Raw genomic sequence first — 24,761 nt, 5'->3', positions numbered from 1 at the left:
TTACATGGCTGGACTACTGTAAGGTGATATGTGCTCATCACTCGGGAGCTTAAAGCTTCAGTACTAAGACGATGACAGGAGCTCAGAACAAAGATGGTGGTCCTCTCATCCCTCGCCACAAACTAGTACTCATCCAGTTTGAGTGTGTGGGTTTTGTGTGTGCATGTGCGTATGTGTGTGTGTGTGTGTGTGTGTGTTTAAGAAAATCCGGTTAGCTTCCCCCTGAATGGATCAGATATCTTGAGACACTGAAACCACATCGGTTTATTTTCTGTCTCTTTAAGAAATAGAAATGTTCTTTCTCTTTGTGTGTGTTTCGATGTTATACATGTGTGTACGTCTTTCTATATGTGTGTAGGTGTGTGTGTGGGTGTGTAGATAGAAATGTTTTCCTGCTCATGCGAGAAGTGTTCTCAATTACTGCCTTAGTCAGAAGTGGAAACAGATGGTAGCAGATGACGGGGGACAAAGTAGCTCTGTCCTGCCTACTTCTTCTTGCTCTCTCTCTACCTCTTTCTCTGTCTGTCTCTCTCTCTCATACACACATATATACACATTCTTAAGCACTAAATCACCCATTCACTTTAGAAAAACAGGCTCACTCTATGCACACGTGCAACAAAGACAAAGACAGTCCTTCAGTCATCTTGACACAGATCATCACTCATATTCACTCAGACATGAAAACAGAACATGCAGGCTTAGTGGTGTTTTGCACTAAACCACAGTTCATTGAAACTGGGCCAACTTTCCCATAAGCAATATTTGGACTGAGATCTCCTTTGTCCATTGACTACCGATGAAAGCTTAGTGGTGCTGTTGTCAAGCTGAATGTCACTCTACCCTGGTTGTACATCCACTTAGACTTTCACTTGAAATTTAAGATCCCCTTCGTCTCTCTTTACCCTTAATGTGTGACTTTCTTTCACAACCTTCTGGGGTATTTTGCTCCTTCCTTTTTGCTTTCCTCATTTCTTCCTTCCTTAACCTCTCCATCCTCCTTCTCTGCTTTCTCCCTGCTTCCTCTTCTCCATCAAAAATGGTATCTGATAAAGGGGGAAGATGCTATCCACCTCAGAAACTTCATGTTTAGAACAGTAAAATAGCATATTATAATAAACACACCGTATGTTTCCCATCTAATAGGCCCACTTTGCTTTTTCCTTTCTCTCTCCACATCTCATCCCCAGTGGGAGGAGATCAGTGTAATGGATGAGAGGAACACCCCGATGAGGACTTACCAGGTCTGTAACGTCATGGAGGCCAACCAGAACAACTGGCTGAGGACGCGCCACATCAGCCGAGAAGGAGCGCAGCGTGTTTACATTGAGATCAAGTTCACCCTGAGGGACTGTAATAGCCTGCCCGGAGTCCCTGGCACCTGCAAAGAGGTCTGCGTCAACACACACACACACACACACACACACACACACACACACACACTCACACACACACACACATTCAGGAAAAAACATGTGCAAGCTTTTTAACACACTGGTTGCATGGTGACAGGTAACAAATGTCCCTGCAACTGGAAGCTGTGTGTATATGTTTAAGCCCTCCTGTTGCACTTCTGCTGCTCGTTTGTTCACTCTTGGTGAACAAAGCATTGACTTTTGACTTCGGCTCCACGGGTGCTGTTGTGTAGCTGCCTGCTCTCTGAATTACTTTTGGAGGGAAGCAAGTAAAAAAGACACTTTTCTTCTTTTTTTCTTTTTTCTTTTTTTTGAGACATGGTGGAAGCAGAAATTGTTTGGAGTCTGGGATTTGTCTCAGAAAAATCACTTCTGCAGTCCTACATATGTTCTTTGACGATGCAGTGCTCTTAGTATTTTGGATAAGATTGAGTTAACTAATTTAATCAGTATTTTCTTTCACTTCTCAAATATATAATTTCGTAGATAGATATTTGACATATATGTCATGAAAATTAAGACATTTACAAATTGGAACAAATTCACCCTACAGCGCATGCAATGGCAACTTTGTTTGGGGTGTTTAGCTAATCAACCAAATTAGCAAATTTACTTTAATGACAAATCTCTGCATTTTCAATTAAACCTGCTTGATCTTCTAATTGTATCTGACGCTGTACTGTTTGCTTTTGCTGCAGCAGAAAATGTAGACACTCAAGACACAAAAAACATGAGAAGAAAGCAGGAATAAAGTGTACCAAACCAGTAGAAATGTAATTTTGTTGTCAGACAAGGTTGACCCTAAGTTACATTATTGTTTGGGAAGTTCATGAAGCCAGCTTGCACAAGCACTTGAACATTAATTAATTCATGAACATTAAATTGGTGATAGGGAAGGACTTTTGTGTCCACATTTCACAGAATGTGGATGATTTCACAGCATAATGCTGTTTACATTTATGGTCACATATTAATATACAATAAGGCTTGACAAAAGGTGGTAGTGTTTATTTGTACTGTTATTATTACTTTGTATGAAATTAATGCTTATTATGCACATCATAGTACATTATACTGCACAGCAGCAAAAGGCATTTTAAATATGTTTTTTTATATAGTCTTTTCCATATAATACACATTCAGCACAAACACACACACACACACACAAACACACAGATTGAAGTAGATTTTGATGGCGGATGAATAGAGAAATAGACAAGAGGTGGGAAAAGAATGACGCGAGAGAATCTGCAGAATGAAACAGACAATGCTCTAGAGGTCTGTTTTGTGGCTCCTTGTATATTTTAACTTCTGATTTTTTTTGTACTGTCCCACATTCTCTCATATCAGCCTGATATCACTGCTCCTCTGTATTCATTCCTCTCTATTTTGTCTGCCCCCTGCACCCTTTTCACTCTCATTACCTCTTCAGAATGAGTAGTGGAGATAATTTGAGACGGTATAGAGCTGTGCTCTCTTGAAACTGCAGTCAGTGTTGCTGCCTGGCCATCGAGACAGGGGGACTGAGATTTGAGGAGAAGTAGCAGAAGTAAAGAGCTATGGGAGCCTTGTTAAAATGGATTTTGGACTTTGTCACTTTTATCTGTCTCTTTACTATGTGTTATTCTGTTTTGTCTGATAACTTACATTGGTTATGGACGATGTGTTTGTTTTTGCAGACATTCAACATGTACTACTATGAGTCCAACAATGCCAACCTGTGGTTCATCAAGGAAAGCCAGTATGTCAAGATTGATACTATTGCTGCAGATGAGAGCTTTACACAGGTACACATACGTACACAACACTCATGTAGCATAAGCACAAACAGGCACTTATTGTATATGTAGTGAATGTATAATGTGCAAACATACACTGTTTACACGCCCTTGCATGTGCATTGTGTACACATTCACAACATAAAATAGGGCAAAATACATAACAATGCAGGACAAACTGTGAATAAAGATTTCCCAATGACTTTGTAACTATCACTAAAGCGAATTTGACCAGTTCTCATATTGGCCCATTTTTTTGTTTGTTTTCTGTCTGTTTACTGTGTTTTCTATGCTGATTTTACATCGATTTAATGTTAAGCTAAATCTGTTTGTATGTGGCCATATGATCCTCAAATATTAGAGCAGCATTTGAAAATTAGATATTCCTCATTTGCCACATACCCTTAGATAATCAGTCAGGGTTTGAAAGTGGGTTGTATTAAAACTTAGTTATCTTATTCCAGTGGCTTGCAAAATTGTCAGGACATTATTTCTGTCTTGGAAATGCAGTCGCAGAGTTTCAGCAAACATTTTAACGAAACAGAAAAACAATTTTTTTGACTAAAAAAAAAAAAATGCTCTAATTAAAAGCTCCCATTTAAAAGAACTAAGACATGCAAAATGTCCTTTTTCCATAGGTGGATGTTGGTGACCGCGTCATGAAGCTAAACACGGAGGTGCGCGACATCAGCAACCTGAGTAAAAAGGGTTTTTATCTGGCCTTCCAGGACCTGGGCGCCTGCATCGCTCTGGTCTCTGTCAGGGTCTTCTACAAGAAGTGCCCCCTCACTGTGCTTAACTTGGCCCAGTTCCCCGACACAATAACGGGTGGAGACACGGCGCTGGTGGAGGTCCACGGTGTGTGTGTGAATGCCTCCGAGGAGTTTGAGGTTCCGAAGATGTACTGCAGTGCAGACGGAGGCTGGCTGGTTCCCATCGGGAGGTGTGTGTGCAAACCGGGCTTCGAGGAGAACAAGGACATCTGCCAGCGTGAGTGGGGTGGGGGTCCTGGGGACATGTGTGGGATGTATTTTTGCAAGTGGCGGAATGTGTGTGTGTGTTTTTGTATGTGACAGTGAGAGAAACAGAGAGGGACAAATTTAGAGAGCAAGAGAGAGAAATGTACATGGTGCTGTCATGTATTTGCTTTAATGTTTCTGTATATGGAAAGAGACTTTATTATTGCACAATTTACACCTGGGTGCGTGTTCTATAGTGTGTGTCAGTTTATGCACAGGTCTCATAAAGTTTGCCTTTTGATATGAAAGAAACCTGTGTCAAAGTAAGTGAGATTCCTCAGTAGCTTACAAAGTGCTCTTAAAAACAAAACAGCAATCAGATCCATTCTGCTCTCTACAATGTAAATATGTGACGTGTGTATCTGTGCGTGCCTGTGTGTCTTTCTGGAACACCTGTTAAGACATTTCATCACTCTATGCATTTTGTTGTGAAACTGAGGATAGAATGACAATGACTGTGTATTTATGATAATGATGCGTTGTCTTTGTGTGACTGCGTGTGACACTGCCTGTGTCAGCATGGGTGTCATAACTCAGAGTGACTTTTATACAACTCCCAACACTCCCAGGACAGTTCACGCAAAGGAAAGGGTAGGAATTGCTTTAAGGCAGTTGGTGTTTTTTTTTTTTTCCAAGTGCGTGTGTGTTTGTCAGAGCTGAAAATCACATTTTCCCTGCTGAATGTAGGAGTGTGTGTATAAGAAAGTGCTTATTGATGTGTGTTTGTGTTGTAGGAGGAGAGGAAAAGGTATGCCTTAGGAGGCAGATGATTGAGTCATAAAACTCCACAGATGGCGTGTGTAGTATGTTTGTGTATACTGCGTGTGCATGCATTTAAGTTAGCAAGCTGTATTAGACTCACGCCGTCACCTGTCCCCACGGCTCACTTCCTCCCCGAAAAGAAAATGAAGTCATAGATATTCATCACTGCAAACTTGGAATCAGTGCACATAATGCAATTTCGGTTGTTTTGGAGAAGCAGCAACCAAGACACCCAGAGAACTTGGCAGCTGAGCCTTAGAGACAAGCGAATAAGAACAAGCTGTACTCTGCAGTTTGCAGACTGGTAACATGCACAGATTGGGGTACAGCTCTGGCTGCATCTCAATAAACACTGACTGCCGAGATACCTGTCAGTCTTGATAATTGACACGCTGCGGTTATTTGAGATCATGAGCTCCCTGGCAGGTTTTTGAATGATTTCACTACCTACAGTGTGTAGGCCTATGCAACATTCCCTGCATTGAGAATTTATTTAAAGTAAATCTGACGCAGCAAAGCAGTTGACCTCAGTGATCTCCATGACCTCATCAGTCTGCTCCCTGAGTCTTATCACTCCGCAGAGAGTAAATAGAGCAATGTAAGCGCCTTTAACAAGCTCACTTTAACTCAATAACACTACGCTTGTGTGTGTGTGCATGTGTGCTGTAGTCGTGTGCAGAAGTGATGATGAAGTCTTATTGACAGTCTGAGGTCAGAGGTCAGGAAATATACGTGCACCTTGTCTAATAAGCTATGGTCACTACAGATGTGGTGTGCATGGAAAGCGGATTTTGGTTTCAGTTCACCTCAAGGGAGATTTTCTATTGTGGCAATTCTGAAAATAATCAAAAGACATGTTTTAAGATTTTAATTCCTTTGTGGTGAATTGAAGCGTCTCCGCCGCAGGGATGTTTGCGCCTCCTACTCTGTATTAGGAAAAACATTTTTGTGGGATCTTGCGAAGGATTTGCATAGCAATGAGCTGAAGAATGCTGGCCCACGTAACATAACTCATATGTGTTGCCCGTGAAATAATGCCAAAAAATGCCAAACCAGCTTGCTTTTGATAAAATTACCTTGGTGCCTGTGCTATTTCACCTGTGCATGCCTGTGTTCTAGTATTGTTCCCTTCCTTCGTCAAAATTTCACTTAACCCACTAATGTAACTGCATCTGTAATCAGCCTGCTTTTAACAAAGACATGAGAGGACACAGAGAAGTACAACAACCCAGTGCGCTGCGCTTTAATGTGTCCTGGAGAGAACAAGGGCCAGGCTTTTAAAGAGTCCTCTCAGCGCTCAGCGTCAGCTCCAAACAAAAGGTTCCTGCCCTGACACAGTCTGAGGGTCTTCCATAGGGAAAACACACTCTGCTAATGCATTTAAATCACCCTCTCTCGTTCGCTGTCACACAAAGAGATGAAGCATTGAGGTAGGGGAGAGAGCTGGTTAAAGGACTGGGGGGGCATTTGTAATTATCACCACCATGCAGGTGAACAAGCCTTTTAATGGACACCCTGAATTTGCTTCCTCTTGTTCTTTTTGTGTGTGACGGTTTTCTTCTTTTCTACCATTTCGCTGCTCTGGAGCTCATTGTTTTCCTGTTCTAATGTTCTGTGTGAATCCCCTCACATTGTTTTGGCCCCTCTAGCCTCCTATGTTTGTCTCTGTGTCACTCTCCTTCTCCCTCTGACTCCCATGCTCTCTGTCTCTCTCTCTCTGTGTCCCGGTCTCTCTCTTGTTCTCTTGGTGTGAGGCGCTAATGGAATCATTACTAGCCTCTCTGTGTTAGACAAACACCAGACAACTCCAATTACAGCCTTTTTTTCCTCAATCCCTGGCTCTCTCTCCCCTCATCACTGCTATTTTCTAACCTTGCTCTGGTGTCCGCTTCTATAATGATACTGTTCTCCACCTCTCTCCCTCTACAAGCCCCCTATTTTACTGATCACCCATCTCTTCTAATATTGTCTTCCTTTTTCACCTCACCATTTTTCCTTCTGTCTCCCTGCTCCTCCTCCTTGCAGTACTCATCTCCTCTGTCTGCTCTTGTTAAACATTTATAGACCATGAGTTCATCTTTCTCGTTTCTATTTTCCCGCCCCATGCTTGCTTCTTAATCCCTAAAGTGAGGCGAAAAGTGTGTTGATATGTGTGGGTATGTTTTGATGTTGTTAATGTCACACGCCGGATTAGATTCAATCTGCTGAATTGTTTTATGACAGAAAGGTTTTGTGGCTCACACAGAAAGATGTACAGATAGGGCAAATAGCAACAGACTATGTGATAGGAAAAAGTGAGATTCATGGGATTCATCGATCTTAATTTGGAGAAACACAAGCACCAACAAACCACTAGGTTTGGCAGAAGCCAGTCGTCTTGACAATGATGTCATATTGACATTTTGTTGTTGTTAAAGGATAAAGCTGCAGTTATTGTATATTTTTATTATTGTAAACAAATTTCAATTGAGTTCCAGAAGAATTTCCTTGAAAGAACTACTCAAACATGAAATGACATAGATCCATGTAAACCCAACTGAATGTTAGTTGAAACTTTATCCTCCCGATTGCCTGTAAATTACAGCTACACAAAAGGGCACATTTTACATGTTCAGCCAGCCTGGTCTCAACAAATGGCATATGAATAACACGCCAATTTCCTTCAGTCAGGCAAATTATCACTACGCATTTTTTGCTTTTCGTGTGTCATTTCAGGCCACGTCATTTCTCTACTGACTAACCCCTAACCCTAACCCTGACCAAAGTGACCGTTAAATGCCACGAGAAATGTCTCTGAAAGTGACGTGTTATTTAAATGCAGTCCCGTGAGATCACGTTAGTTCAGCTGACCTGCTGTGCACTGACTAACAGACTCTTTAGGTCACAATGGCAACTAATTTAAATGAAATAAATCAAAGTGTACCAACTGAACACCATGACCATTTTTTTTAAAATTACTACCAAATTACATAGACTTTTCCATGAACATTCCTTTGAAATGTCATTACATACCAGTTTATTTCTAGAAAATTATTACCGCAGCAGGACGATGTATGTGGGAGTAACTTCAAATAAACTACAGTGCCAATGTTTATCATAATTAAGGAACATGGCAACCAGTGCAACAGTCTGGCCCACTGGTGTATCTTAATAGTTTTTGGACAACAAGGGAGCTATAGCACAGAAGAATAAGGTATATCATGAATTAGATACACAGTCAGTACTTGTTTGATGGATCGACAAGATATTGGTTTTGGTCTTTTCATGTAATTTGTTGACAATAAGGCCAAAATATGGCCAGCCTCATCTTTTAATGTTTAACATTGCAACTTTAAATCACATATTTGTTTTATTTCTTTTGTGTGTGCCTTTGGGTTGTTTCCTTTATCTTTGGGTTTTATGTGTACTGAGGCGAACTGTAAACACACTGCTGCTCTGATGGCCGTGGCTCTGCTGCTCAGTCAAATGAAATCATACTCATCTACCTTGTCACCACTAGAGTTGCATAATCTCTCTCCCTCTCTCATTGAAACACATACTCTCTCTCTCTCTGCCCCTCTGTCGCATACATTTACACAGCCTCGTCACTTCTCCTCCATCTCTCTTTACCCCATGCAGAGGTCTCTGTCTTAGCAGCCAAAGCCCCCCGCCTCGTTCACTCTCTTGCTTTCTTTGCTCTCTGTGTCTTTGTCTCTTGTGCATTCTGTTACTGTTCTCCCTCTCTGTTTCTGTCTGCCACTGTTTCCTCTGCCCCCTCCATTCGCACCACGTACTCCCTTGCCCTCTCCTGCTGTCTCTCTGTCTCACAGCTGTTAGAGGATGTAGTGAATTCTCCTCTCAAACCTCTCCTGCTTTAAGCCCTAGGGGTACATGCTGAAGGGCAGGAGTGTGTGTCGGTGTGTATGTGTGTGTGGCTGTGACGAAGTGTGTGTTTTGTATGTCTGTGTGCGTGTGTGTGTGTGTGTGTGTGTGTGTGTCTGATAGCACCAATTACTGCCTCAGATGCCTGAGAGATGGAGGAGAGAGTGGAGAAGACAGACACCTATCACCTCAAAACAAGTTCTCTTGCTCTCATCTGCTCTCTCTCCTTCTCAGCAGGCAAAAGTAATATAGGTCAGCATGACATGTCTTTCTGTCCGCTGGCTGTACCTGTCTAATGGTCTCCTTCTTCCCTTTTCCACTTATTCATTTGTCTGTTTGATGCTGTGGGTAAGAAGCAAGAACTTATTTTACGAGAGGAACTTTTCAAAGTCACACCTCTCTCCTCATGCTGATTCCACTTAGCTCTCCTGCTGTTCTTTTCACTTCTCACATCGGACCGAAACCAAAGTGTGAGTCGCTGAGGAGGGAAAAAGTCCAATGTGCATCCGATCCCTTGAGAATTGTTTTGTTTTGTCAACTATGTGTTCATTGGGAAATCTCTGGATGCAAACACTAACTCTTGTGACTTCTAGACTGCTACTTAACTTGAAATAATATTTTAGAAAAATACAGTTGTTCAGCATCTGGGGAACATACGTTTGGGTCATCGACTGTATCTTGCAACTCAGGATAACAGATGGTGAACAGAACAACTGTTGCCTGCCAAAAGATGGCTTCAATGTTGAACTATTCCTTATAACCGATAGCAATGTAACCATTAAGGCAGGCGAACATCTCTTCACACCGCTTCACAGCCCTTTACACACGTGAAACTCCATCACAACACAACTATGAGATGATAACTTTTGGGAGGGATAACTAAAGCCTGTACAATGTCATTTTCAGAGGAGGAAAAAAAACTGCAGTTTGATATTTTTGGAAAACATTGCTCAACCTGTGAAGGGGAATGCAGCTTTCTGTCTGCCCAGTTACAAACAGCGATCAAAGACCTCCTGCTCAGCTGTTCAGTCGATCAGACCTGGCTCTGACCACAGCGCAGCAGGAAAGGCTTTACAGTAAAAGCCTTTGTTTGTTCTCCATGAGAAAACTTGTATTCTGTACAGACAAGTGGAAGTTATACCATATATGTACTGCGAAGGCTCCAGAAAGATGTGCACTCAGATGCATATAATAAAATAAAAAGACTATGACCATGCAAAAGAATGCATGCACATATACACACCAAAACACAATACACTTTTACACTTTATATCTCATAAGAGGATTGCAGTCTTTGTTCATAATGAAAGGCTTGAGCTGGGAACAGATGTAGGAAAAGGCTAATCTTCGCACCTGTGAAAGAGATTGAGCTCATTTACAGTGTGTGTGTGTCTGTGTGTGTTGAAAGCTCAGTAGGGAACCTACCTTTCTTTATTGCCTCTCCAACACAGAGCTTGCTCTCTGCCTCTATGCTTACACTAGAAGTGTGAGTGTGACTGTGAGTGTGTGTGTGTGTGTGTGTGTGTGTGTGTGTGTGTGTGTGTGTGTGTGTGTGTGTGTGTGTGTGTGTGTGTGTGTGTGTGTTTGTGTGTGTGGACAGTGGAGGCAGTGGGTAAAGTGAGCATTTTTATGTTGATCACATACAGGCTTTTGAAGGTCAAGGGCTCCCTCCTGCATGTAGCGTGTTCTCTGTCTCAAACGCACACACACACAAACACACACACACACACACACACACACACACACACACACACACACACACACACACACACACACACACACACACACACACACACACACACAGTTCTCTCATTTCTTTGCTCTTCTCTTGGTGGCAGCTCAGGGAGCTTGAGAGCACGAAGGTGTGGGTAGGAAGGCAGTGGGTGGCTAAAAGAAGGATTTAGACAGCAAGTAAAGAGATTTTTGTGTGTATACAGTCCACACAATGTGTGTATGTATGTGTGTGTCTGTGCACTGCTGCAGGCATTAGGGCATTAAGCATTAAGCTGTTGAAGTGTTAGGCAGCAGGGTGTTATAACTAGCAAGATGTTCTTAAAGGACAAATGGATATATAAGCCAAATAAAGGCCAGTCATCTGTCCTTCTACCTGTCTGTGTGAGGATGTATCTTTCTGCTGCTCCACCTATCTGACTTCACATTTCATTTATTTGGATAATGACAGCCAACTTTGCCTTCATTTCTCCTTTATTCACCTTTATCTCCACTCTCTCACATGTCCCTCCATGTCCATCCATTTTCCCTGTCCCTCCTTCTCATCTCCTCTCTTTTGTGTTTGAATAAATGACACACAAAATCACAAAGGCTTAGGTACTCTCGCTATATCCTCTACACACCATAGTCCCATCTCTATACCCACACAGCACTGACCCAGAAAATGTCTATTCACACAGAGCCTCCCAGCCCAGCTCCTCTCGCCCCATGGCGGCTGTGTCGCCAAACCTGAGCTGAGTTGCCAAAAGCCACCTTAGCAACAAGATGGTGTTTGCACCGCTGAAGTGCTAGCCAAAATGAATCCTGTGGATGCCGAGGCAGCTTTGAGAGACGGGACCTCATATAGCTCAGCAGAGCATGGTGCAGTGGGTTGAGCTGTGTGAACAAACCCGTGGAGAAGAAGAGGAAAAGCAGGCAAAGGACTGAAAAACTGTGAACGCATGTTTCAACTCTTCACGTCCTTATATACCACTATTCCCCACAGACAGAGGCAGGGAGAGAGGAGAGAGGTGTAGAGGTGAGAGTGTGTCTCCTCTGGGTACAGTTGTCATTAATTGGCTATGTTTCATATGCTGCTGAGTTCCAGTTGAGGATAAACATGTGTGCACTAATGGGAAAGTAGATAATTTTCACATTTCCATAGCGTTGAATCCGTGTTGAGTTTGCTCCATTTAAGATCTAAAGGTTTCAAGAGAGGCGAGTGTGTGTGCATGAGAGAGCAGAGGAGGCGTGCAGGCAGCCAGCGGGTCTGCTGAACAGGAAACACGAGAACAGGAAAGCAGCCATTGACCCCATCCCCTTATCCCCCTCCTTCTCTCTCTTTCTAGTTTATGGATGGCTTCCAGATGTACGATTGGCCTGTCAGACCGATTGGGCCGCCATTGCACAGTTATTGCGATATTGCTCAGCTCCAAACACGACATACAGATGTAGCCACAGTCAGAGTCCAATTTGTTGCTGCTTTGATATGCTCTACAGCTGCACTATTATTCAACAGCCAAGAGGAACCATTCAGAAATATCAAATAGACTTTTTCAGCTCCAGTGTTGGCCAGAACATAGAGTGGTTACACAGAACCTGATGAGAAATGCAACGGATTAGATCAGCTGCTGCAGTATTACAGGTATAAATGGAAAATTTCTAAAGTGGCTCCTGAGATGTGAGGCAAATTAAGGTACTTTAATAGCCTTAGCATAAATTGTGTCAAAAACCGCACTCCGTCTCGAAGTCATTACTTATTGAATTCTGAAAAAAAAGAAATCACACACATATCTTTACATTCCATGTGACCTACACTGTCCATCAAGAATAAACGTAAAATAAATAAAAAATAAATCAGCTTAGAAATCACAAGAAAAAGATGCTCCTTATAACTCCTGAACTTGACTGAGAATCTTTGCATTTTTAATTTTTATTCGGTATCAACTGAATCCAGCGATAGCTGTCTGTACATCCATGAGTACATTGGAAACAAGAACTGCTAATAGCTAATTCAGCCTATTTTTAATGGTGCCAGTTTGCCAAAATATAACGCAGTTGTCTCATTACAAAACATTACATCTTTGAAAATGAAAAGTAGGAGTTGATTTTGCAAATTCTACCCATGAATGAGTGAAAGGTTATATGACATTATTAGTGGAGAACAAGAGGATAATATTTTTTATTTACAAGTAAACAAAACACAAAATATGTGTAAGTTTTAGGACATAAAGTCACACTTAACACTCCTCATGCACACATATAACCTCAGTTTTGATCATGTTAAATGAAGCTGATAAAAAATGAGGCCAAAAATAACGGCATAAATAATAAAGTTCATGCCAGATCTCCTCTCTTCATGGATACTTGCCACCCAGCTGCATCCATTGCTATGATAAAAGGGCATTACTGAGGTCTGTGAGTGTCATTACCATTTAAGGCTGCTTCATAAGCACATCTGCCCATCGATTTACTTGTTTTGTCGATATTTATTTGTCAATGAAAAGCTCCTGCGGTCCTGAGCTGCACAGATTTTATTAAGGAGAGCACAAAAGGGACACGCAGTGGCAATTTTTCCGGGAGGGGACTCTTTTGTATAGGACGTCTCGACTTCCTGCACAGCACTGAATGGGCGTCAAGGTGTCAAGGTCATGTTTAAGCTTAATGGGAAGTATTACATATGGAATACTTCACTCATAACAAGGTAATGGTGTATCTGCCAGGTAGAAGATGGCACTTGGGAACGCACACGTATAAATCCTTTCACATAGATGCATACTCATCACTGTGTAAAGACTCACAAACCAACTCAACCAGGTTCTTTTTAATCTTTTATTTTACATGACCCTAAGCGAGGCAGCGATCTCAAGCATTCTCTTCCTTGGCATTTCCTTTGCTTTTGTGTTTGTTGGTTCTTTATAAACAACTGACTATGACGTCCCTGTGATCTTCTCCCGCAGAATGAGAATACAACATATGACTGCCATCGTCAATTTGCTGCAAGCTTTTTTCTGACAAAGTTGACCACTGCCCACCCACAGATTACAGACAACGAGAACATGGCCTCCCATTTGATAGGCACTTTTGTGTGAGTGTGTGAGGGTGTGTGTGTGTGTGTGTGTGTGTGTGTGTGTGTGTGTGTGTGTCTGTGTGTGTACGAGTGACACAGACAAAAAGGCACGGGGCTCTCCTTTCCAACTCCGCCTGAGAGAATGAATTATTGAGAGTGATGAACTGAAAATAACGCGGGTGAGGAAAGGAGGTGCACTGCTCCTCCTACACACACTCTGCCCGTCACGGGGCTGGCCTATGTGGGCACGTTTACTGGTGTGTGGATGAGTGTGTGTGTGCTGGAGTGTATCTGGGGAGACAGATACATTGATCTCGTGATTGTGCGTTTATAGTGTGTTAAAGCTCTTTGGGTTGGGTATACAGGAAGATATTTAAGATACATGTGGGTCTAGGGAGAGAGAATGTGTGTGGTAATAGTGAAAGTTTAAATCTGTGTATGTAGACTTTGTGTGTATGTGTGTTGTGTTTTTTGTGTGTGTAAAAGCCTATCAGGTTATGTTCAAATGGAGATGGTGAATCTTTGTGTTCCTCTGGCCTTTTATCTTTATAACTAAACAGACAGACTGAAGAATAAGTTATTGAGACTGTGAAGCAAACTCCCAACAGACTCATTCTATAGGCCTGTCACGGTCTCTCTCACTCTCTCTCTCTCTCTCTCTCTCTCCTTCTCTCGCCCATGACCCCTTTCACACGGAAACACACATGCACCTGGTATCTATTTAGTCTGTTTTTGGCCTGCAGTATAATCACTCTGGCTCTAAATTAGAGAGCCATCAGCTTGGATTACCACTAGAAAAGTGTGTGTCTATGTAGATGTGTGTTTGCTTTAATTGCACTAAAATTGAGAAATCTATCCCTGTGATTTTTTTTTGTTTTTTGGAGGAGTTTGTGTATGTGTGTGCGCCTGTCAGCGAGAGAGTAAATATTTGTGCAGGGGCTCTTGAGAAGGTCAGGGTCAACGTATGACAGACGGCCCACAGGGAAATAAAACACACATACAAAGGCAGACTCTCTCTTTCTCTCTCTCAATCACACACACACTCACACACACACACACACACACACACACACACACACACACACACACACACACACACACACACACACACAGAAACACAGAATAAGGTAGAGATGGTCAGACAGAGAGCAAGAAAGACACAGAGAGAAAGAGAGGATAGAGTCAGAAAAATAGAACTAGACAGGCAGGAGGGAAACAGAGAGACCGAGAGAGGGAGAGAAAAACGGAAACAGAGAAAGACAGATATGGACAGAATGAGGAAGAGGGGGGGCTTCATCCAATAACATAGTTTCTATCTTTGATAGATTTTTCTCCTTGACTGACAAAAAGACAGTCTGTACAATTTTAAATTATATATTTTGAGCATGTGATATTTGTTAATTTACTGGAATTATGCAGTTAAATGCCTGTAAGTGCCTTTCTCTTACTTCCAGAAATGCAGTTCTAGTGGAAATAGTACATCTCTGACCTAATATACGGTTAACTATTGAGTCTACAAATATTTGAATCAGTCTAGTTCAAGTTTGTTTTGTATTCCGTTGAATCCCAGTACATTGGCAGGAAGACACCCAAAGTGCTGGCGTTCTTTATCAGTGAGCACCAGCCCAACTGAAGCACTGAAAATCATGAATACCGTATGTCCCCAGTAGATTGTTGTCTAAACAGAAACAGAGAAAGACAGAGAAAAGACAGATATGGACAGAATGAGGAAGAGGGGGGGCTTCATCACATAGCATAGTTTCCCTTGGCCGCTCTCAGTAATTGGCTGGTATCCAGGGGACAAAGAGTAGATCAGAAAGCAGCCGGAGTGTACTCATGTGCTTCATGTACTCGACATCACAAACCATTTCATATCCGGTCTGACCTTGTGTGTTTGCATGTGTGTGTCAGTCAGAGAAGTCATAAGATGCCATAAAGACACTAAGGGTCTGTCCTGAGGTGTCAGTCATGGAGCCCTATCTCTCCCATGTGGACACAGTTCATATATCACGTCCACGCTGCCATCGTGTGATCTTGTCTTTCAAGTAATTGCTGCTATGCAGTATCTGCTTTTAAGGAATACATCGTAGTTTTCAAGATATATCGTCTAATTTGTTGCTTTACCACTCACGTGGGATAAAATGACTACTAGGCCAATGTTTCAACATTTTGATCATGTCCAGACACACCACACACAGACACAAAATAATAAAATGATTACAGCCTAGTTATTAAAATTCTTCTGATTATTAATAACATGTGGGACCATTTTCTTTCAGCCAAATCAAAAAAACACCTACCCATATCAGAACACATATACCACGGGATCTGAATTGGGCCTACATTTGACAGTAAAAGTATTCACTGATAATTGGTCTGGCAGGCTATTTCAACAGCTGTTACATAGTTGGATAGATTTTTCTCCATGACCGACAAAAAGTTAGTTCAAGTTTGTTTTATATTCCGTTGAATCCCAGTACATTGGCAGGAAGACACCCAAAGTGCTGGCGTTCTTTATCAGTGAGCACCAGCCCAACTGAAGCACTGAAAATCATGAATACCGTATGTCCCCAGGAGATTGCTGTCTATTATAATCAAACTGCATTGCAAACTTGCATATGCACACAATACACAATATGACAAGCAGCCCTTCAACGCAATTTATAGGTGACCATTTTGGTAATAACCTTAACATTTCACGTTTTTTTAAACTTCAAAATAAGTAGTTAAAGTAACTGCATCAAACTTTATGTGATTTGACTGGGTTAAACTGGAACAGCAGTCACTGTTCAATGGGCAATCATGTTCATTTCTTATCCCCAAGGGGCAAGTATTTCATAGTTGTTAAAAAAAAAAAGTTTGTATATTTTTATGAAGCGACTGTAAACAGATTTGGTCTGATATCGATTACTGTTCATTTATCTTTAGAGGTCTCATTTTCTCACCGCTGAGATAATGATAATATCTGTTGGTGCCACACATAATAATCCATGCTTAAGCTAAATATTAGTATGGAGCATTGGAAAAATTATACAACAGAGACAGTTCGATGATTTATATGTGTCTGTTGTCATACTGGCTAATGTGGTGTCCCCCAAAAGTGTATTAGGGAAAGGCAGATGTATTTGTGTATTTTCAGTGTTTTGTTGATTGTTGTCAGTAACTAATGGTCAGATGGTTTTAACATCCTTGAAAGAAAGAAAGGCAAACAGGCTTCCTTAGGGATTGTGTGTGTGTGTGTGTGTGTGTGTGTGTGTGTGTGTGTGTGTGTGTGTGTGTGTGTGTGTGTGTGTGTGTGTGTGTGTGTGTGTGTGTGTGTGTGTGTTTTTGTTTGTGTGTGTGTGTGTGTTTGTGTATGTTTGTGTGTGTGTGTTTCACAGGATTAGTAGTAATGGTGAATATTATGGTGTTAAAGGTTGTTATGAACTCCAATTAGGGATTAGAGGTTCTCAGCAGGGGGATGGACTCTGATGCTGACATCTTTGTTCCACACAAACCTCGTCAATGCCACACACAAACACACACACACACACAAACACACACACACACACACACACACACACACACACACACACACACACACACACACACACACACTAATGTACTTTGCTCTGCTCTCTACTCTATAAACAGAACCTCATATTGCACACAAAAGCACACCCACCCACAGATATTACTTCCACTTATCAACATGGGAATTTGTTGACCACAAGAACACACTCTCAGTTAATAAAGTCATGTGTCATGTCCGTCCGCAGCTTTTAGAAGATACACTGCTAATACACAAAATATTCAGTGAATTTCCAGAAACACCAGTATTACTGTGAAGCGTAATAATGTGCGTGTGTGTGTGTGTGCGTAAGCTACCCAAGCGGTAGTTGAGGCCAGCTACTTAAAAATTGATACATCAAGCGTCAGTGGAGAAATCTGACGAGATTGAATCTGACGTCCTTTACAGCCGCCAGGGTCGCATCTGTATGTGTGTTTGTGCTTGTGTGTACATGCCCTTCCTAAAATGCTGTAATCGCACCTAAATGTGTATGTTTTTTTTCACATATGAGGTTTTAACATTCTTTTTTAACTTGGCCCACAAGTTTCTTTAGCATGAAGACGTGTTAATTAACTGAAACCATGTTTCACGGGCATGTACACACAAGCACAAACACACACATACAGATGCGACCCTGGTGGCCGTAAAGGACGTCAGATTCAATCTCGTCAGATTTCTCCACTGACGCTTGATGTATCAATTTTTAAGTAGCTGGCCTCAACTACCGCTTGTGTAGCCTACGCACACACACACACACACACACACACACACACACACACACACACACACACACACACACACACAAACAAGCTGCTCTGTGCTCCAGGAGCTGTGGCACTCGAGGGGTACTAGAAGGGTTCCATCTTGAAAGCCTGTTGCCATGGTGACCATTATGGAGCTCATCTCCCCTGGGCCAACAATCTTTACACAACTTCCCTCTCAAAAGAACGCACACATGCATACACACAAGCACACACACACACTCACTATACCCCCCCACCCATCCACAAACATAAACAGACACACAAAGAGAAAGAGTTCTCTCCTCTTTCTGCCCTTTATGGTAAAGCCGGTGGGGATCCAATGTTTGACTTGAACCACATGGGTCTGTAAGTAAAAGAACGGTGCAATTAATAGTTGAACAAGTAAGAGCATTTGAAAGAGAAGTAGAGGAGAGGAGAAATCTCACAGCTAGGCAGAGGAAACGTTTGTTTCAGAGAAGTGCAGCTGATGTGATGCATACGTACGGAGCCGCCTGGTTGAATGTAATTAAACTGTAATGACTACAACTGTGAGCTACCGGGTTTGTGTTTCTGTGTGAATCTGTACTGGCCCTTTCTATCGTTTAGGGAATACATTTCCTGAACTCTTCCAGTACAGTCAGCACAGCAGCTTCTGTCATTCACACAAGCAACTCCAAAATATTATTTGGCATGATGTAACCATTCACACACACATTAAACTCACGCGTACATGCAGCTCATCACAGAATACGACCACAGCCTAGTACTTTTGCTTTTGGTAGGCTTTTACTTTAGCAATAGCATTGTGGATCGCATTCACACAGATCCATACTTATACATGACCCCTTAACAATATATTTAAGTTAAGTGTAAAGGCTGCATATGGCATATGTAAAACTACCTTGTTGTTTGTGTTTGTGTGTGTGTCTGTGTGTGTGTGTGTGTGTGTGTGTGTGTGTGTGTGTGTGTGTGTGTGTGTGTGTGTGTGTGTGTGTGTGTGTGTGTGTGTATGTGTGTGAGACTTTGTACTCCTCCCTGTGCAGTTAATTTTGGCTCCCTTCTCTGTGGAGCTTTGTTCCAGTAGATCACATTCATTTCACGCAATAGAGTAAATATGGACTGAGGAAAGTCAGTTAGAAAGAAAAGGGTGAAAACCAGAAATCTGGCAAGTGACAAAAAGTTTGAACTGTTTGACCACGGTTTTGATCATCGTCAGTCTAATCAATTATCAAGCAAAAATTCACAGGTTCCAGTTTCTGCAATGTGAAGATTTGCCGCTCTTCCTTGTTTTATGTCATTGTCTTATGTCCCAGAAAACCAGGGTTTTGCAGTGTTGGTCGAATAAAACAAGCAAAAGCAATGCTAACTGTGCAAAGCAATGTTAAGAGATGCTAATACACTCTGTAGAGCTGGTGGGGAGCCCCAGAGACGGGTGAGAATTCTCCATGCGCTCGTCAGTACAATGGACATCTTACATTTGACCCATTGTTTTTGTATTGTATTTTCTGACATTTTATAATCGGTTCATGAAAATAATCAGTAGTTGCGACCCTAAAAACATTAGAAAAGACTAGAAATATAATAGAAGCTAACTCAATCAGCTCATAGCGTACAGTGTTTTCCCAAAGGAGACAGTTGGGCTGTTCCCTTCTCAATCAGCACATGGTGGCCGAGGGTGTGTCTTGAGTGGCAGTACTATATCATATCTAAGAGCTATCGATTGGCATAAATACAGTGAGTCTCTCTGGTAACTGGATGAATATTTAATAAGACACTGGATCTGAGGCCACTTTGTCTTTAGAAGGAACGCATACACACTTCTCACACATACACACACCCTATATACGGCGTTGTCAACTGTTGATGATGATGAAAATTTGGCGTTAGCTCATAGTTCTACAGCAAACTGTAGCTTTTGTGACAAAACTTTTACTCTCCTGTGTGTCTCCTTTGTGAGTGTATTTTCATGTGAGCACTGTCTTACTTCCTCAGGCTCCTTGTCCCTTTTTCATATCTATGGTAAATCATTAATCATAAGGGAACCAAATTCAAGTAACACGTTTCCCATGGGGCAGACACTGGGAGCAGCTTGAGGAGAAAAAAAGAGGCAAAAACTGTGGGGTAGAAAGAGAGAGTGGAGAGAGAGGGGGAAAAGGGGGACTGAGAGAGAAAGAAAAAATGGAGTGAGAACAAAGTGGGAAAGCAGAGTAGAAAACAGAAGATCAAGACAAGGAAGCTCCACTCGCAGTAGCCAAACCCCCGTTCTTGCACAAAGTTTTTGATCAGGCAGTTGTTCGGACGCCAGGCCTGGCACAGAGTGCCCTGTCTGTCCTCTAGTGCCGGGGTCCTTTGTGCCTCTGTGGCTGGCCAGTGCCCGCAGCCAGGACTCTCCGGATGAAACGTCCCCAGAGAAAAGCTGCTTTTCCACCCTGCTCGTACAACCCAGCCAACAGGAACACACAAACACACACACACACACACACACACACACACACACACACACACACACACACACACACACACACACACACAACCCACAGAGTAACCAGCACAGGACCCATTACCTTGGAAGTTGACAGCATGGAGGAAAGAGAGCAGAAAGCCTTTGAGAATTATCACTCCCTTTCCTTTCTCTCTTTCCTTCCTTTATTTCTGTCTTTCTCTCCACACACCTACACATACACACACACACACACACACACACACACACACACACACACACATCAGGTCTTTTGGGGATTGTGCTGGTGGACTTTGCTCCCCTATGATGAATGATTTGCCTAAAAATACTGTCTGTATGCAAGCGAGAGAGCATAGCATCCAGGTGGAAGAACTTACGTCCACAGTGAGAAATCACATTACTTTTGGGCCACTTTTCCATTCCTCTGTCCGCAGGTTAACCACAGTTTTGAAAAGCTGTGTGTGTCTGTGTACTTATGCTTGTGTGTGTGTTAGTGTGATAATTTACAGCCTTTCTGGGACGAGTGACGTGTAGCTTGATTAAATCCGTGACCTTCACCACCAGCACAAGCAATCAGCAAGCGAACACACACGTTCACACACACACACACACACACACACACACACAGCGCATACTTAACACCTTCTCGCACACAAGCGCTCAGCATACGAACATGCCATCAGCACCTGGCGGATTGTATCGCATCATTGATCGAACCTATTGAAACACGCGCACACACACACACACGCCCACACCCACACCCACACACACACACGCACACAGGGCATTTATCAAATTGCATATGAGACACCCTCATTTTCCTTACAGTGGGTTTTGTACACAGCAATACTATTTACCAACATGGCAGAGAAGGCTTGCAAGGATGGGAATACCAGGCCTATGAATGTATAAATAAATAAATGCATAATCTATATTCAGATTACCAAAGGGAAAGGCAGGAATTCCATTTAACTGCCTAGGATGCAAAAGGGAAATCATTCAAGTCCCCAGTCTATTTCAGCATGCTGCTGCTTTTGAGCAGTACCACGGTTTTCCCTCTCCAGTTTTATGAGTCCACATAATGAGTAATATGCAGCCACTGTAACAGCCATAGCAATAGTCATATTATGTTATTGTGACTATTGCTGTGACTGAGACTGTGTATTTTGGTTCCCCTGATTGCCCGAAGAGCTTATATAACAGGGATGGCAATTGATCTGCTGTTACTGTACTGTACAACCCTGGGGTTATACGGGCCTTCAGCCTAATGTAAAAGGAACTCACGTTGACCTAATGTTGCAATACATTAAATCAACCTTTGTTTTTTTGTTCCTTGCCATGGTTGCTACAGGGCAGCACCTTATAAACTGCATCATTATCTCTAGTACCCCTGTTGTAGCATAGCTCCTCCTTTCACTTTGTATTTTTGTACAATTTCTAGCATTTTTGAGTCTCTGTTCTCCCTGATACTCTTCTTCTCCTTTATTTTCACACAATCTTAAAGGATAAACATTATCATTACAACCTTGGTCGTATTTTTGTAGCCTTGGCCATCCTCTCTATCAGTTATGATAATACTATACTTACCAAACTAGTTTCTTTGAGTTGGAAACATGGAGACAATGCTTGAACAAAGTCAGATGGGGCAAGAAACACGTGTTCTGTAATAACTATGTGCATGCACAACTACAGTTGTCATGGTGGATCGAAGTTGTACAAGAAATTGGATGTTAAAAACGGGCAGTTTGGTTAATAATTTCACCATTCCCCCTCTTCTAATGAAGTGTGGCAAACCCTGGGCATTTGTTTATACCCTCTGTGATCATCTGATTGCTCGTGTTTCTTGTCTCTTAACTACTTTTTATCAAAGTTGCTGTGTTCTCAGTGCTCAGCAATTACTTTGGTAAGTATAATGTTATAGTAACCAACAGAAATGATGGCAAAAACTATGAAACTAAAAACCAATATGTAATAACCAGAATTATCCCTGAAAAGCATTTGTAGCCAAGTAGGGATTTCTGGCATAACCTCACCACTGTTCTTCCACGATGTATGGAGCAGGGATGTAGTCTTAAAGAATGAAAACTTCAGCAACACTTGTAGTATACAGAAAAACTTTACTGTTAGACCCATGTGTTCTAGTTTATGGCCTTCATCAGTGTCATCGAGATACATTACACTCAACACTTCAATGGTGTCTTACAGCATTTGTAGCAGCTTACTTTGTCTTGAACATTTTAAAACTAAGGTAAAATTATTTAAAAAGTCTTTTTGGTTGATGTTTATTATTTGCCATGTTCTAACCGTGTGTTTATCTGTCTCCTTGCTCAGCATGCAGACCTGGTACCTACAAAGCTTCTGCAACAGATGCCTACTGCACCAAATGTCCTCCTCACAGCTCGTCCCCGCAGGAACAAGCAGTCGAGTGCGTTTGTGAGAGAAGTTTCTACCGTGCTGAGACCGACCCACGCTCAATGGCCTGCACACGTGAGTAATAAAAACACTGGCAAAAACTCAAGCACATGTACATCATATTAACCACAAAAGGAAAGATGGAAGCTAATTTGACACCCTGCTCCATTCTACATAGTCTAATATTTGCATTTGGATGTTTGCGTTTTTCGGTTGTAAAATGGCTTACAGGTAAAATGATTGGATTATATTTTATTTGAGTAGTCTGCACTGTATTCCTGTAAGAACTCAAATTGCAACGATGCTTTCCATTAATTCGTTTATAATCCATCTAAGCATTTTCCTCTTCTTTATCTGCTTTTGGTTTACTCAATACTAGAGATATATACATACTGTACGACAAACACACACACACACACACACACACACACACACACACACACATCCATGTCTGTCAGTTGTTTGGTTATGACCAACAGATGTCTCAGACGAGAACACTGATCCGAGTGATACTCTGGTAGGAAGCTGATGATGATTCCTATTGTTTGTCTGCCTCTCACGCACACGCACACAACGTGCACACACAAAACAAACCCAAACCCATTATCAGGCTATGGTAGATTACACTCATTAATCGTTAAAACAGGTGAGATGTGACAGGTGTTATCAGCTGGAAATGAGTAACGGTTGGTTCAAACGTGTACAGGCGCACATGCACACACATGCGCACACATGCTCTCCTGACCGGTGAAGAGCACTAAGGAGGATTGAGGCGAGGAAATGAGAAAATAAGCAGAAAAGGTGAAAGAATTAGTCATGGAGAGACACCGAGAATGACACTTAAGACACAGGCAAAGAATAGAACAATGGGGGAAACAGTGGACCGTCAGAGGCATATAATCTAAATGTCATAAAAGGCCGATCAGTAGAAACGATGATGATGGACAGTTAAGTGTGGCCTAGGGAACTGGGGGGATGGAGAAAAGGACAGAATTAGCAGGCTCAGTCAGCACACCCTTCCAGCAGATTTATGACCGACAGCCTCAATTATCCCCAGCATGGCCTCCATCCCCAGTGCCCACGCCCAGCCATCCCCCCATCACTCCTGCACTTCAGAGAGGCTCGCGTCTGGGAAGACTAATCAGGAAAGTCCCAGGCACTGCCGGCAGGCCCCCTGGGGCTCACTGCGCAGCCAGATCCTGATGAGATGTCAGGCTGAATGGGCATCTACTGGTAAATGTCCCTATGGTTGCGATACCTGCACCATGTTGTGCTGTGAGCAACCAAAATCTCTGGTTTCCTTACCCCACACAATAAGAACAATATAGTAAACACTTACCTTGATGATGTGTTGGAGGTTTGTGGTTTGCTCAAACTGTCCATCCTGGCAAGATTTAAAACTGATCTTGCATTGAAAAAGCATAGAAAAGGCCCAAATGTAGACCTAATAAATTAGTACTTAGTTATTATACAAGCAGTTGAACAAGTTGTTTAGATAAACTATGTGAAAAACCTGTGTGAAAAACCTCAGCCCGTTTATTCATTTGACTTTGGTGACGCAGCAGGGTTGCCGACGCAGAGGACCCGGCAAGAAAAATGCAGGGCTGGCAGGTTGATACCTCTTTGATTCATGTACATACACACACACACCCACACACACACACACACACGCTAGTGAGTATGATGAGTCTCTTTCATTGTGAGTATGCATTTAACATCATGTAAATTCTTTTCAAAGATGGATTTAAACTTCTGAAGTGTAAATATATTGTCATGCTGTCACATTTACAGTCAGCCAAGCTCTTTTAATCACTGTCCATTCAAAAGCTGTTATTCAATCGAACGCTAAGTGTCCACCCTCTGGCTGAAGTCAGTCAATTTATTTTTAATTTAATCAATATGAATTTTGTTCTGAATAGAAACTGTTATTAATTTGTTAATGAAAATAGGGACAATGCACATTTAGAGAATGTACATTTG

General features: G+C 42.1%; 1 protein-coding gene across 1 annotated transcript in view; it reads left to right on the top strand.

Moving 5' to 3' along the window:
- Positions 1-24,761, top strand: part of epha4b (eph receptor A4b) — an 81,582-nt gene that overhangs the window by 20,857 nt on the left and 35,964 nt on the right. Inside the window, exons 3-6 of the mRNA XM_040142989.1 lie at positions 1,191-1,391; positions 3,095-3,202; positions 3,832-4,183; positions 22,701-22,856. Of these exons, the coding sequence (XP_039998923.1) occupies positions 1,191-1,391; positions 3,095-3,202; positions 3,832-4,183; positions 22,701-22,856 (817 nt within the window). The remainder of the gene's footprint in view (positions 1-1,190; positions 1,392-3,094; positions 3,203-3,831; positions 4,184-22,700; positions 22,857-24,761) is intronic.

The sequence above is a fragment of the Xiphias gladius genome, chromosome 14 (genome assembly GCF_016859285.1).
Source record: "Xiphias gladius isolate SHS-SW01 ecotype Sanya breed wild chromosome 14, ASM1685928v1, whole genome shotgun sequence".
NCBI lineage: Eukaryota > Metazoa > Chordata > Actinopteri > Istiophoriformes > Xiphiidae > Xiphias > Xiphias gladius.
This window is presented reverse-complemented; position numbering and strand designations above follow the sequence as displayed.